This window comes from Grampus griseus (genome assembly GCF_964374135.1).
Source record: "Grampus griseus genome assembly, chromosome: 15".
Taxonomy (NCBI): domain Eukaryota; kingdom Metazoa; phylum Chordata; class Mammalia; order Artiodactyla; family Delphinidae; genus Grampus; species Grampus griseus.
The window spans coordinates 59,918,023-59,930,487 of NC_139009.1; the positions used below are offsets into that span (position 1 = coordinate 59,918,023).

A 12,465-nucleotide genomic window follows, 5' to 3' on the forward strand; every position below is an offset into this window, starting at 1 on the left:
CAGGGCCAACATGAGGATTAAATGAGCCAAGTCACGTGACGGGGTTAGCACACTGCTTGGCTCTCAGGAGGAGTCCAGTAAATGCTGACTATTACTGTATATGATTGTTAGGGGGGCAGGTGTGGGGCGCAGAGGAAGGGTCTGCACAAGACAGTCAGTCCTCAAGCTTCTCCCCATAGTCCCCTATGCTGGCTGGGGAGGGGAGAGGCCGCCTTCTGGGAGGCAGGACAGGCCCCGTATTGTAGACAGAAGCCGCGTGGGCCACGGTGCGAGCACTGGACCTGGAGTCTGGACACCAGGGTTTCGGTTCTGGCTCTGCCCCTCCCTCCCAGGCTGACCTCGGGCAAGGACCTTCTGGCTCTGAGCCTCAGTTTCTTCATCCATGCAAAAGAGATGTTAGTAAGAGTACCTGTTCCTCAAGGCTGCTGGGAGAATCCTTGGAGATAAGGGGGTTTAAAAGTGCTTTGTCACATACAGAATCAGATACAAAAAAGAGCTACCATAAGCTAATTAAGACTGTGGCCTTGGAGGTTGTTTCTTCCTGGTCATCTGGTTTTCTCCTTGGTCCGGGTATGTCTTGGCTCCTAGAGCCTTGCTCTCCCTGGGCCTGGGGGTCTGGCTCCCTGAGCGGCCTCCTGCTCCCCCGCCCTGCCTCCTGCCTCAGGTCTCCTCCCTTTCAACCTGCAGCTGTGCCCGCAGACCTCCAGCATGGCCGATGGGATGCTGATGGTGGGGGGGATGGACTGGGTCCCCCCTAGAGGAGTCTTGAGTGACACTTTCTTGCCTAGGATTACTAGGCCTCCATAACATACCCCGTGTGAAGACTGGGACCCCTAATGATGTATAACCGAGGTCATTTCCTTCCTGGGTGGGCTGTGGCCTGCGATCCCCCTCCCCTGTTCACGCCCTTTCTGCCCCTTTGCTCTAGGGACCGCCTTACGCACAACGACATTGTGGCCACCAACTACCTGAGTATGTCGAAAATCTCTGCCTCTGGAGGAGAAATAGAAGGTACGTTCCACCTTTGTGCTGCCCTCTGGCCCCCCCGTGCTCTCCCCTGTTCCACCCCTACTGTCTTGAGAGTTTGTAGAAAAGGGAAGATTATAAGGTCTTTGCTGCCCATTTCCCAGGGAGAAGGGCTCTGGCCAGTGAGAGAGATGGGTTTGCATTTAGGACTGGCCCACTTCGGATGGTGGGATACACCACCGAATGGCATAGGGAGGATTCATTCCTGCAGATTATACTGGTGGCTGTGGCCACACCATCCACCGGGTTCTAGGTTGGCTGACTGTGTCCTAGCAGCTTCTGTTTTGAAAAGCTTTCATTGGCCTGTGAACAAGTAGTTCATGATCATTTTGTACAATTTAAAAGAAAAATATAAAATGGTCACAAAATTATCCATAAGCCTACCCTCCCAGACAAGAGGTAAATATTAACATTCTGGGACCTGTTTGTCTGTATGTACGTGAAAAACTTTGCTTTGAAACAATTTTCAATTGTTTTGAAAATTGCTTTTGTCACTTGGCAATACAACATAGATGCTCACTCATGTTGTTAAGTATTCTCCTACAATATAATTTTAAATGAATACACACATTCCGTTGTGTGAATACACCATGGTCCACATTAACTAAATGTTGAATAGTTAAGTGTTTTCTAATTTTTCCATGTTATAAACAGCTAACTTGATATTGAATATTTTTGTAGCTGAATCTTTATGTAATTCATGATTGTTTCTTTTGCATAAATACCTAGAAGTGGAATTGCTGTGTTGAAAGATTCGAACATTTTAGGGACTTCCCTGGTGGTCCAGTGGCTAAGACTCCATGCTCCCAATGCAGGGGGCCCAAGGTTCGATCCCTGGTCAGGGAACTAGATCCCACATGCCACAACTAAGCCCTGGCCCAGCCAAATAAAAAAATAAATAAATATTTTTAAAAGATTTGAACATTTTGAATCTTTTGGTAGGTATCAAAAGTGCCCTACAAAAAGACTGGACTCTTTTACACTCTAACCACTCAAGCTTATTTTGCTGCACCCTCATCAAGAAAATGCAAAATAATGGTATTTAAAAAGAATTTTGTCAGTTTGTTGGGTGAACTTCATTGTTGCCTTAATTTTATTTCATTGATATCTGGTAAAGTTGACCATTGTAAATTTTAAAATACTATAATAATTATCTTACATTTACAAATTATATATATTTATATACTTCTAAATTTATTCTGTTGTAAATTGCCTATTCATGCTTTTTTCTATATTTCTGATGGTATGCTTGTCTTTTTCTCATTGTTTTTTTTAAGAGTTGTGTATGTATGTGGAGGTTAATTTTCTCCCATCATATATGTTGTAAATAATTTTTGTCAGTCTTATTTAATCATTTCATAGTTTTTAACATACGGAAATTAAAAAATTTCACATAGCTAGATATATTAATCTTTTCCTTAGTGAATTAGGAAAGGGTTTAACATTACTTTTTTCAAAATTGTTCTTTGGTGATACTAATGCTATATACTGAATAATGTTTTCCCCGCGTTTTGAATTGCCACTTTTCTCCCATACTAAATTCCTAAATGTGTTCTGGGGCCTATTTCTTGATTTTCTATTATCTTTAATTGGTATGTCTGCTTATTACTTCTTAGGTTTTGGTATCTGGGCTATGCTGGCTCTGTAAAATTAATTGGAAAGATTTAAAGTCTTTTCTAACATCTGGAACAGTTTATATCTCATAAGAATATAGTCTTTTGAGGGTTTGAAAGAATTCACCCATAAAACCATAGGGGCTGGGTGCCCTTTTTGAGTGGGTGTTGCACTCGCTCTTTAAAATCTTTTCAGTTTCTCCTGTGATCATTGGTATTTTTAGTTTGTTACTTTTACTATAGTTAATTTTGATAATCTACATTTTCCTAGAAAAACATTCATTACACTGAGGTCTTCTAATTTTTTTACTTATAGTGTTGTGTGGAGTAATCTTTTATAATTTAAACAATTCTCTCTACTTTCTTACTTCTAATGAAATATGTTTGAATTTTCCTTTTTCTTGACTAGGCTAGTTAGAAGTTTTTTTTTTCTCCCTACTTTATCGGACTTTTCAAAGAATCTGCTTTTGGATTTAGATATTAATTCTAATATTTTCTAATTTTTTATTCTCTCATCTTTCTACTCTTTAACTCTCTTTAGACGTATTTTGTTGTTTCCTTTTTAACTTTCTAGTTAACTTCTTGTGTTTATTTTCAATATTTCTTATTTAAATAATGGAAGTATGGTTTCTGCTCCATATGTCATGCTTTTGGCCTTCAGCAAACCCCAAGGTTATATTTATCTCTATTTTTTACACTTAAATATTTAATCTATTTTGAATTTATTTTGGTGTGTTTTCTGAGAATGATTTGATTCCTTTGTAGGTAATCTTTTCTTTTTTTTCTGACTAGATGCTGTTTGTAGGAATGTCTCTTTTTCCTTGCAGTTTAAAAAATACCTTTGATCTGTCTAGGTACAGGACTCTTTTCCTTGAATTTTGTCTGAGACATAGAGAATCCTTAAATCTGAGTTGAGGGATGATTTCACTTACTCTTACATTGTTTACCTGAGCAGCTGAAGGCAGGGTACGGGAGGGGTAGGAGGGGAGCTCTGGAACCAGGCAGCTTGAGAGAGTTGCTCCAGTCTCCTCCCACAAGTCCCAGCCTTGTAAGGTTTTTGTAAGGATCCAGTGAGATTATAAATGTTACATTCTGGTACATAATAAACCCCAAAGTAATGTCTGTTGTTTAGTATTGCTACTACTGGCTTTCTGCATCCCTAATCTGATTTTTCTTCCCACTGTACCAATTCTGCTTTTTACTGCTTCCCATGTGGTTTAAAATTGACTATTGCATTTTTAGTTTCTTGTCATGCCTTCCTTTCCCTCTGTCTTTTTTTTTATGTTTTCCTTTTCCTCTTTGTTCTCTCCCTCAAGTTTTGTTTTGTTCCACAAAAACTATGTCTTCTTGCACTCTACCGAGGATTCCAAATCGTGTCCTGAGAATTTCAGGTGAACACTCTCTTGAATCTTACAGATGCTATTTCCTCCCTGTTTCCCTATACTGGTTGGCCCCCTGTTTTCACCCTCCCCCTTTATTTACTCTCACAATAGCTGGTCAGTGTTGGTGTCTTTCCACAGACAAGGATGTGTGGGTCTCTGTCCACCCATCTTCTCAGATCTTTATCTGGAGGACAGGTTAGCGTGCCCAGTTTCTGGAAGATTCTACCTAGCAGTCTTGAAGTTGACCAATCCCTTCTAGATTCTCTGAAACATTAAAAAAAAAAAACCTTTGAATTATAGATAATTCAAACATACATAAAAGTAAAGAATTCCACAATGAACTCCCAGGTGCCCTCACTCAGCTTTAACATCTAGCTGCTGTCATTCTGATTTCATCGTTGATACTTGTAATTGGTGGAATACACAAAAACTCCCTTCCAGAAGTCATTGCTATGTGGGCTCCTCCTGCCCCAGCCCCTCCCCCTTCCAACTGTGGGAACTGCTGGTCCCAGGATGCGGTGCTTCTTCTGTGATTGCTGTTCCGAGAGTTGGATGTAGAGGTAGAAGGATTGGAGGTGGGGGCAGTGTATCATGGGAGTGGGTGGGAGAGAGGGTATTCTAGGCTCCTCGTGGATCAGAACTCCTGGCACGGAAGGAACCTCTTCTCCAGTTTCCTGGCTGGTGCCATCCCTGTCTCTGAGTCCAAGGACAGACGCTGGTACAGCACAAAGCGACCTTCTGACTTTTCCAACAGCTGCCGTTTCATGAGGCTATAGCTGCGCCAGCTGTCAGCCACCTGAGGGAGAGTTTAGATCCCTGTGCCCCCATCAGTCTTCACGTCTGGTGGTGATGTTGACCTTGATCTTTTCCAGGGTCATCATGAATATTTGAACGGGAACGTGAGAAAGATGTTTATTTGGCCACTAGATGGCGCTCAGGCCATGGGCAACCCCGCGTGGTTCAGGGACCACTGGCTCCCACAGATTGTTTTGGGCTTAAATGAGAATCTTCTTGCCACCAGCTAACCGGTTTTAGATGTGCAGTTAAATAGCTTGATCTATGTAGCAATAAAAGAGTTAGACTTACTGCTCAAACTGGAGCTGTTCTTCCCAAGCTCTCTCTAGGCCTGGAAGGTTAGCCCTTGCCTCTGTCCCTGCCAAGCTTTTCCCACTTGTCCTGAGGCCACCTCAGAATGTCACCCCAACTTTCAGATCTTTGTGTTTTTCTCCACACTGGGGTGTTCTAGAACATCTGGGTGATGCATGGCCCTTGATTTCCCCACTACTCTCAAAACCCAAACTAAAGCAAACTGTAAAAATGGGTTCTTTCTCTATACTCCCTGGCCTCACAGTTCACCAGCTTATTTGATCCAACCAGGAGTTTTTGTTTTCGTGTTTTGTTTTTATTTCCAGCTAGGACAGGACCTAACACTAGCTTCTTAAGCACCTCTGCCCACAAGTTTGCCTGGGCACACTTAAGTATTCCTTGGACCCTGTGCTCCAAAACATTTAGTAAAAAATTGGTCTTTTAATAAGGAGTGCTTTTCTTAGAAGCTGCAGTACTTTCGAAAGGTAACAGGAACATGAGACCCATGAAACCTACACAGATTCTTTTATAACTTTGTACGTACGAAAATCGTGCTACATAAATAGCACTCAGGCAGTTTTTTCCACAGCTACGAAATCCAAAGTTCGTTTCTTTTTGTCTTTGGAACGTAGATGATGAGGATTTCCCAGCAGTTCTTGGTTTCTCCTCCTGCCTGGCGCGGGCTGGTGTCAGGCAGCCAAGCCGTGGGCGTGGGAGATGGGCTGAGAGGCAGAGGCAGCGGCAGGGCTGGCCGCAGGTAGTGGCCTCAGCTTCTCCAGGAGACGCGGGGTCCCGGGCTGGGAGGGCCTGCCCTCTGGCTTCCCCAGGTGAGGGAGCTAGGCTGGGCTGCTCACGCTACAGAACTGGGAGCATTCATCTGTGTTTTGAGGCTTCCCCAGCCCCTATTCCTTGGGCTTAGGGAAAACACACCAGAACACTTGTGTTTTGGCAGAAGAGTGATGAGGATTAAATAGAGGCTTTGTCTTGGTTGGCTTCACTGGTGACGCTGCCCTTGACTTTATGAGCTGTCTGCAGACACAGGGGAAGGACCCAGGATGATCCTCAGCTCTTGGAGACCTGGGACCCTGCCCCCAGATTAGGAGCCATTGGCCTCAGTTGTCAGCAGGGCCGTGTCTCAGCATGCCTTACACTGTGCCTGTTAGGTTTGCTGAACAAACGAATGAATGAGTGAGGGAATTAGTGAAAAGGCGTGGTTGGGAACAAGCCTACTCTGCAGCCCCCTAAACCGGTCCTCCCAGCCACCAGAGGCACGTGTTGTTCAGATGGCTGGTAGGACAGGGGCCATCTGTGTCTGGGCTGGGCACTAGTTTGCAGCCAGGATTCAGAGTTGGTCTGTGGGTGGAAAGCCATGTTTGCTTCTGCAAGAAGCACGTGGGGGTCGGAACTATGACCTCGGCCTCATTAGCCCTAGATAACTGACCGGGCCTGTTTGTAATCATTTGGAAGGAGCTTAAAGTGGAATCTGTTTCCTTCCGGCGGGCCCTGGCCGTGCTCTCCTGGGGCTGCAGCTGTGCCCGTGGCGGTCCTCTGTGGTTGCCGAAACTCCCCTGCGACCAGAGGCCTCGCTCCCCCACTGATGAAAACCTATTCCTGTGGATATGAAAATGGCCATGAATTATGGTTTCTGCAGCTCTGACTTCTGCCAGCTGGCATTCCTAGCTGAGGCCTGCTGTGGAGAGCTGAGTGGGTGGGTCCCAGGGCCTCAGGTCCCCCAGAGCCTCGCCTCACTGCCCTCCGTGCTGCCCTCTGGGCTCACTTGGTCAGCTCTGTCCTCATATCCAGGCTCCACGTTCCCTCTTCTCTTCCCCACGCTCTTTCTTTCTGTGTCTCTCCTCATTCTTCCTTCATAATGTTTTACTCAGCTCTTGGCCCTTAACTCTGATCATGGAGCTATAGGAAAATAGCAATAGGTATTGTTTTTTGAAGGAGACCAGTAGGTAAAAGTGATCAATGAATGAAAATAATTTAGGGTTTCACCAAACACAACCCCAGGTCAATCAGGACCCCAGACTCGGCTACACTTAGATGGTTGGAGGAGGAGACGGGGAAGGTCAGAGTGTGGGAAGAGGCAGAATCGGAGAGGACCATGGAAGGAGACTGAGGGCTGCCTACTCTTTTGGGGGCATCTTGTACCTGCCTATAAGCGAGGGACGGATTCCAAGAGGCCGAAAGTATGCCAGAGCATCTCCTTTCTTGCTTCTCTTATTTCTAGACACTCCTCACCAGCATTTAGGGTATGCCCAAGAGTAGAAGCTTTAGCTAATGGAGGGTGCCTGGCACTGTGGTTCATTTGAAACGGCAGGTGTCAAAAGCCAGATCCCAGTGCCTGCTGTTGTGAAAATGCAACACGGTGCCCTCAGTGGTAACACTGGAAATAACCACTAGGTGGAGATCTTGTGCCTTGAAATGCTTCCACTCAGGGCAGTCAACCTGCCTGTGGCAGGGGCCGCTGGGTGTGCCTCACTGCCTAGCTCTGGCCCTTTCACGTTTCCCCCACCCTTTCTTTGCATCTGTACTTTGTTTTCCTCACTTATCTGGGTATAATATGGAAAAGCACATTTTCTTTATTGTGTTATTTCTTTTTTTAAAATTAATTAATTAATTATTTTCGGCTGTGTTGGGTCTTCGTTGCAGTGCACGGGCTTCATTGCGGTGGCTCCTCTTGTGAGGAAGCACAGGCTCTAGTCACGTGGGCTTCAGCAGTTGTGGCACGTGGGCTCAGTAGCTGTGGCTCGTGGGCTTTAGAGCGCAGGCTCAGCAGTTGTGGCGCACGGGCCTAGTTTCTCCGCAGCACGTGGGATCTTACCGGACTAGGGATCGAACCTGTGTCCCCTGCATTGGCAGGCTGATTCTTAACAACTGCACCACCAGGGAAGTCCGTGTGTTATTTCCGGAATGTATGGAGTCAAGTTTCTGGTCCAATTTCCAATTGGCAAACAGAACTCACAGCCATGTAGGCAGACACGGGTGGGGAGAGACCCGAGCGCTCACTAGGGCACTGGGGCTATCTCTGGCTGAGGGGGGTGCGCTGTTGACTTAGTGTGTGATAAATTCACAGCTGGGCTGGGGTTGGGGCCTCGGGCCACATCTGTCTCCCCTTCCAGGAGCTGCGTTTCCATCTGTCTGTCTGCCAACTGTCCATCCACATGCCCCATTCACCTAATCCGTCCTCCACCCAGCCATGCCCATCCTAACCCCTTTTCCATTTCTTTACGCTTCAGAGGAGTCTGCAGGTGTGGTCCCGCCTCCTCCAGCCACAGACCGTACGTGCTTTCACCTCCAGGATGACAAGGGTGTGGGCCTTGTGGTTTTTGCTGGAGGGGCAAGGGCGCTGTTTGCCGGGAATTTTTTGATTTGCCTGAGGTGGGATTGAGATTCTCCACCACAATCCCAGTTTACCTTTGGCTGTTACCTCTCAAACGTGGTTGAATATGTAAATTGCTTGGAATGCTTTAAAGGCAATTCCCTCCCACTCTCTAAACCCCTTCCAGAATCTGCTGGGTCCTGGAGCTCAAAAGAGTTTAGTTCTTCAGCAGGGAAGGGGTAGAGCAGGCAGGGGAGTGCATGATGAGGCAGGGGCAGTGTAAGTCCTCTTGGGGCCCAGGAGGAGGAGGCCAGGGTGAGTTGAAAACTCCTGCAGTTGAAATTTACAAGGTAAATTATAATCGAGATGATTAGTACAGATAATTAGTAATGCTCACAACAGTTCTATCAGGCCTCCCACCCCTGTCCCAAATGCCAGAGCCCAGCGTGTGCTGGGGACTGGAGGACGAGTGATGCTGGGTGCGGGGCTCTGGGGGAGGCACACTCCTGTCTTCTAGTTGGTAATATCTTATGCCTCAGGGATGGGCTCAAGCCCCGGAGCTCACGCCCAGGGTCTGAGCGCTCAGAGTTTGCAGTCAGTCTGGCTGTCCTTTGGAAAGTCGTGACATTAACAAAAGAGAGCCTCCAAAACAGGATGGAAATGATGTGGAGAAATCCCTCCCTCATCACTAGTGTCATTCTCAAACTCTCCTCCAACTTGCTCCACTGAAAGATCGTTCTTTGCACAATGTAGGGAAGGGGAGGGATGCCAGGATGAGTCAAGGCTGTTAGATGGTCTGTCTCAACTTCATAAGGACACAAGGGTGGAGGAGACATGTGCCTGGGGGCTGCCCTGTGTGTGAGGTGGTGGCATCCAGCTGGGCCCCCTCCCTGGCACCTGAGAGATGGAGTCTCTGGACACCAGGCTCCTGGGCCTCCTTTGTGCCTCCCCGCAGGCCAGATGGCCTGAGACACAGATGTAACTGCAGGATGAGGAGGGCATGCAGGACAGGGTATGGCCTGAGAGAGGCAGGGCAGGGGAGGCCCCTGAGCCCCAGCTTTGCACGCTGGCTGAGCGCATGCGCTTTGAGGTTAGACCATGTTGGGTCGTGCCTCTGTGTAGTCGTGTATTCCTGCGCCTCGCTTGGCTTCAGTTTCCTCATCTGTAAAATGAGACTAATAAAATCAATGCAAATCTCCACATCTCAGCATGGTGGTGAGGATTAAAGGGACGTACGGGAGACAGCTCTCATGGGTGTCACTGTCCTTTATACATTTACGGGGGCTGCATCCCATGCATGTGCGACGAACTGAGGGCTGGTCTCCGGCCCGAAGGTGGCTGGGTGGAGTGCTAGAAATCTCGGCTGGGCGGCCCCTCTGATCCGCACCTGTGTCTCCCAGTGGATGACCATCTGGGCTTCCTCCCCACCTTCGGGCCCTGCTATGTCAACCTCTACGGCAGCCCCAGGGAGTTCACTGGCTTCCCGGACCCCTATGCAGAGCTCAACACGGGCAAGGTGAGTCAGACAGGAACCCACAGCCCCCAGATCCCCAGGCCTGCATACAGGGTCTTCCCCCCTGGCCTGGGCAGTATCTGCAGTTGGCCTGGACTCCAAGGGCCTGACGGGACTTGAGTGGGCCCAGGGTCTGGCGGCCACCCCCTCAGAGAACCCTTCTTCCCCCTGACCCCCTCCTTCCCTCCCACTCCCTTCCCTTTGCCTCTCCTTCAGGGCCAGCCTGACCCCCCCTCCCCTCGCCCCCCTAATTTTCCTGGCCTCTGGGGGCCCAGCCTCCATCTGTCTCAGGTTTCAGTCTCCCTGTCTAGGTTGGACTCTGGTGCTGACCATCAGGGTGGCATGTCCCATGAACTCTCTGGGCCACCGTTTCCTCACCTGCAGAGTGATGGGGTGTGGCTCAGGGCCCTCCTGGTTGCTGGGAGGTGACTGACCCCAGGGCCAGACCAGGCTCCTTTCCTTCCCCTCCTCCCCTCCATCGACCCTGCTCCTGGTGACCCAGCCTCCCCTCTCAGGGGGAAGGTGTGGCCTACCGAGGCCGGCTTCTGCTCTCCCTGGAGACCAAGCTGGTGGAGCACAGCGAACAGAAGGTGGAAGATCTCCCTGCGGATGACATCCTTTGGGTGGAGGTAAGGGGCGCGGCCCTGGGAGGGGCCAAGAGGGCGGTGGCCAAGTGGGGCTGGCAGAGGAGGGCTCAGTTCCACCCACACTCATGTGCCTTCACACCTCTGGGCCTCAGAGTAACCCAACACCTACCCTGCCTTCCTAAGGAATGTTCAGAGGCTCAAAGAAGATAAATGAAGGTTTTTAAAGTCTAGAGCTCAATGCACAATGAGAGGCTATTTTATTAATAATAATAATGTAAGAATAGCTAACCCTTTAATCACTGACTGTGTCACACACTATGCTGGTGACACTCTTTTTTTTTTTTTACATCTTTATTGGAGTATAATAGCTTTACAATGGCGTGTTAGTTTCTGCTTTATAACAAAGTGAATCAGTTATACATATACATATGTTCCCATATCTCTTCCCTCTTGCGTCTCCCTCCCTCCCACCCTCCCTAGCTGGTGACACTCTTGATGTCATCGAGTCCTCCCAGCACCTCCAGGTGGCTGCTCTGAGTATCTCCATTTTACAGATGAGGAGACTGAGGCTCAAATGTGGCAGAGCAGCACGTGGTCGAGCTGGGCCTTGTGTCCAGGAGACAGCTGTATGGAGTCCCCATGGTGGTGTGCACTTTCAGACTCTGTAGTCAGACAGTGCTGGTTTGAGTTCTGACTTGACCACCTGTCTGTTGTATCAGTTTCCCTATGTGTAAAGTGGGGGTAATGATTATATTCACCTCATAAGATTGTTGTGAGAATTAGAGTCATTCATACCTGCATGCAGTAAGCACTCAGTAAGTGTTAGCTGTTACCACTGTGCGCATTATCTAAAAACCCAGTCGTAGAATCCCTCTTCTCTCTGCCTTCCACAAAGGGGATCGTAAAGTCATCTCGGTTCAGGCCGGGGTGTGTGGTTGAATGCCTGCCATGTCCTCAGCCCCGTGCCCGATGCCCAGAGGGGACAATGGTATTCATTCATCCCACGCACGTGGCAGCCTGCGCTGCTGCAGAGCTGGCTGGCTTGGTGGAGAGCCTCAGTGGTGCAGGGTGGGTGCTCTGGGTGGGGGCACGGTGGCTTAGAGCCTTCGGCCCCCTCTGAACAGCAGATGCAGCTCTCTGGGGTGGCGGTGCCATTGCTGTTTGTTTGGATTAAGGAGCAGCATGACCTTGGAGGCATGGACCTTATTAGAGGAACATGGCCAAACACACAGGCCTGGAATGTGTTTGCTCAGTTACTAACCAAATCTGGGCTGTGGGGCGGAGCTGGACCACTTGCCACCCATCCGTCCAGGCAGGATTTATTGGGTGCCAGGCATGGCCAGGGCCTGCGAGACACGTGACCCCTCCCCATGCTGGTGTCTTCTTCCCTCCTCCCCCTGACCCCACTGCTGCCCTCTCTGCCCCCAGAAATACCTCCGGAGGCGCAAATACTCGCTCTTTGCCGCCTTCTACTCGGCCACCATGCTGCAGGACGTTGACGACGCAGTCCAGTTTGAGGTCAGCATCGGGAACTACGGGAACAAGTTCGACACGACCTGCCTGCCACTGGCCTCCACCACCCAGTACAGCCGGGCGGTCTTTGATGGTGAGGCCAGAGACCACGCGCCTGGCTGGGACCCAGACCACTGAGCAGTGGGCTGAGCCCTAAATCCTGCCCCCTGGGGAAAGCTGCTGGAGGCTCGCCCAAAGGCTCTGGCCCTGGGCACACCTGTTTGGGGGACCCCCTGGTTTGCTTCCCCCACCCCCCCCACCCCGTGCCGCCTTCCCCTGCTCATCTCCAGGTGCGTCCCTGCTGGGACCCATAGATTGGGCTCTCGAAACCAGCAGTGGTCGGCATTGATCCTGACTTGTGGCGATCAGTTATCACAGGGTGGCTGCGGTCTTGGCATAGAGATATCGGAGAGTGTGGGAT

The 12,465-nt window shown here is 49.1% G+C and overlaps 1 protein-coding gene across 22 annotated transcripts in view; it reads left to right on the top strand.

Moving 5' to 3' along the window:
• The window catches only part of DYSF (dysferlin), a 222,362-nt gene that overhangs the window by 82,948 nt on the left and 126,949 nt on the right, over positions 1–12,465 (top strand). For 9 of the 22 annotated variants that reach the window (XM_082671898.1, XM_082671901.1, XM_082671891.1 and 6 more), the window contains 5 exons: positions 929–1,011; positions 8,350–8,421; positions 9,833–9,948; positions 10,461–10,574; positions 11,961–12,138. In XM_082671898.1, the coding sequence (XP_082528024.1) occupies positions 929–1,011; positions 8,350–8,421; positions 9,833–9,948; positions 10,461–10,574; positions 11,961–12,138 (563 nt within the window). The remainder of the gene's footprint in view (positions 1–928; positions 1,012–8,349; positions 8,422–9,832; positions 9,949–10,460; positions 10,575–11,960; positions 12,139–12,465) is intronic. The other 13 variants (XM_082671888.1, XM_082671895.1, XM_082671900.1 and 10 more) reach the window with 2 other exon arrangements.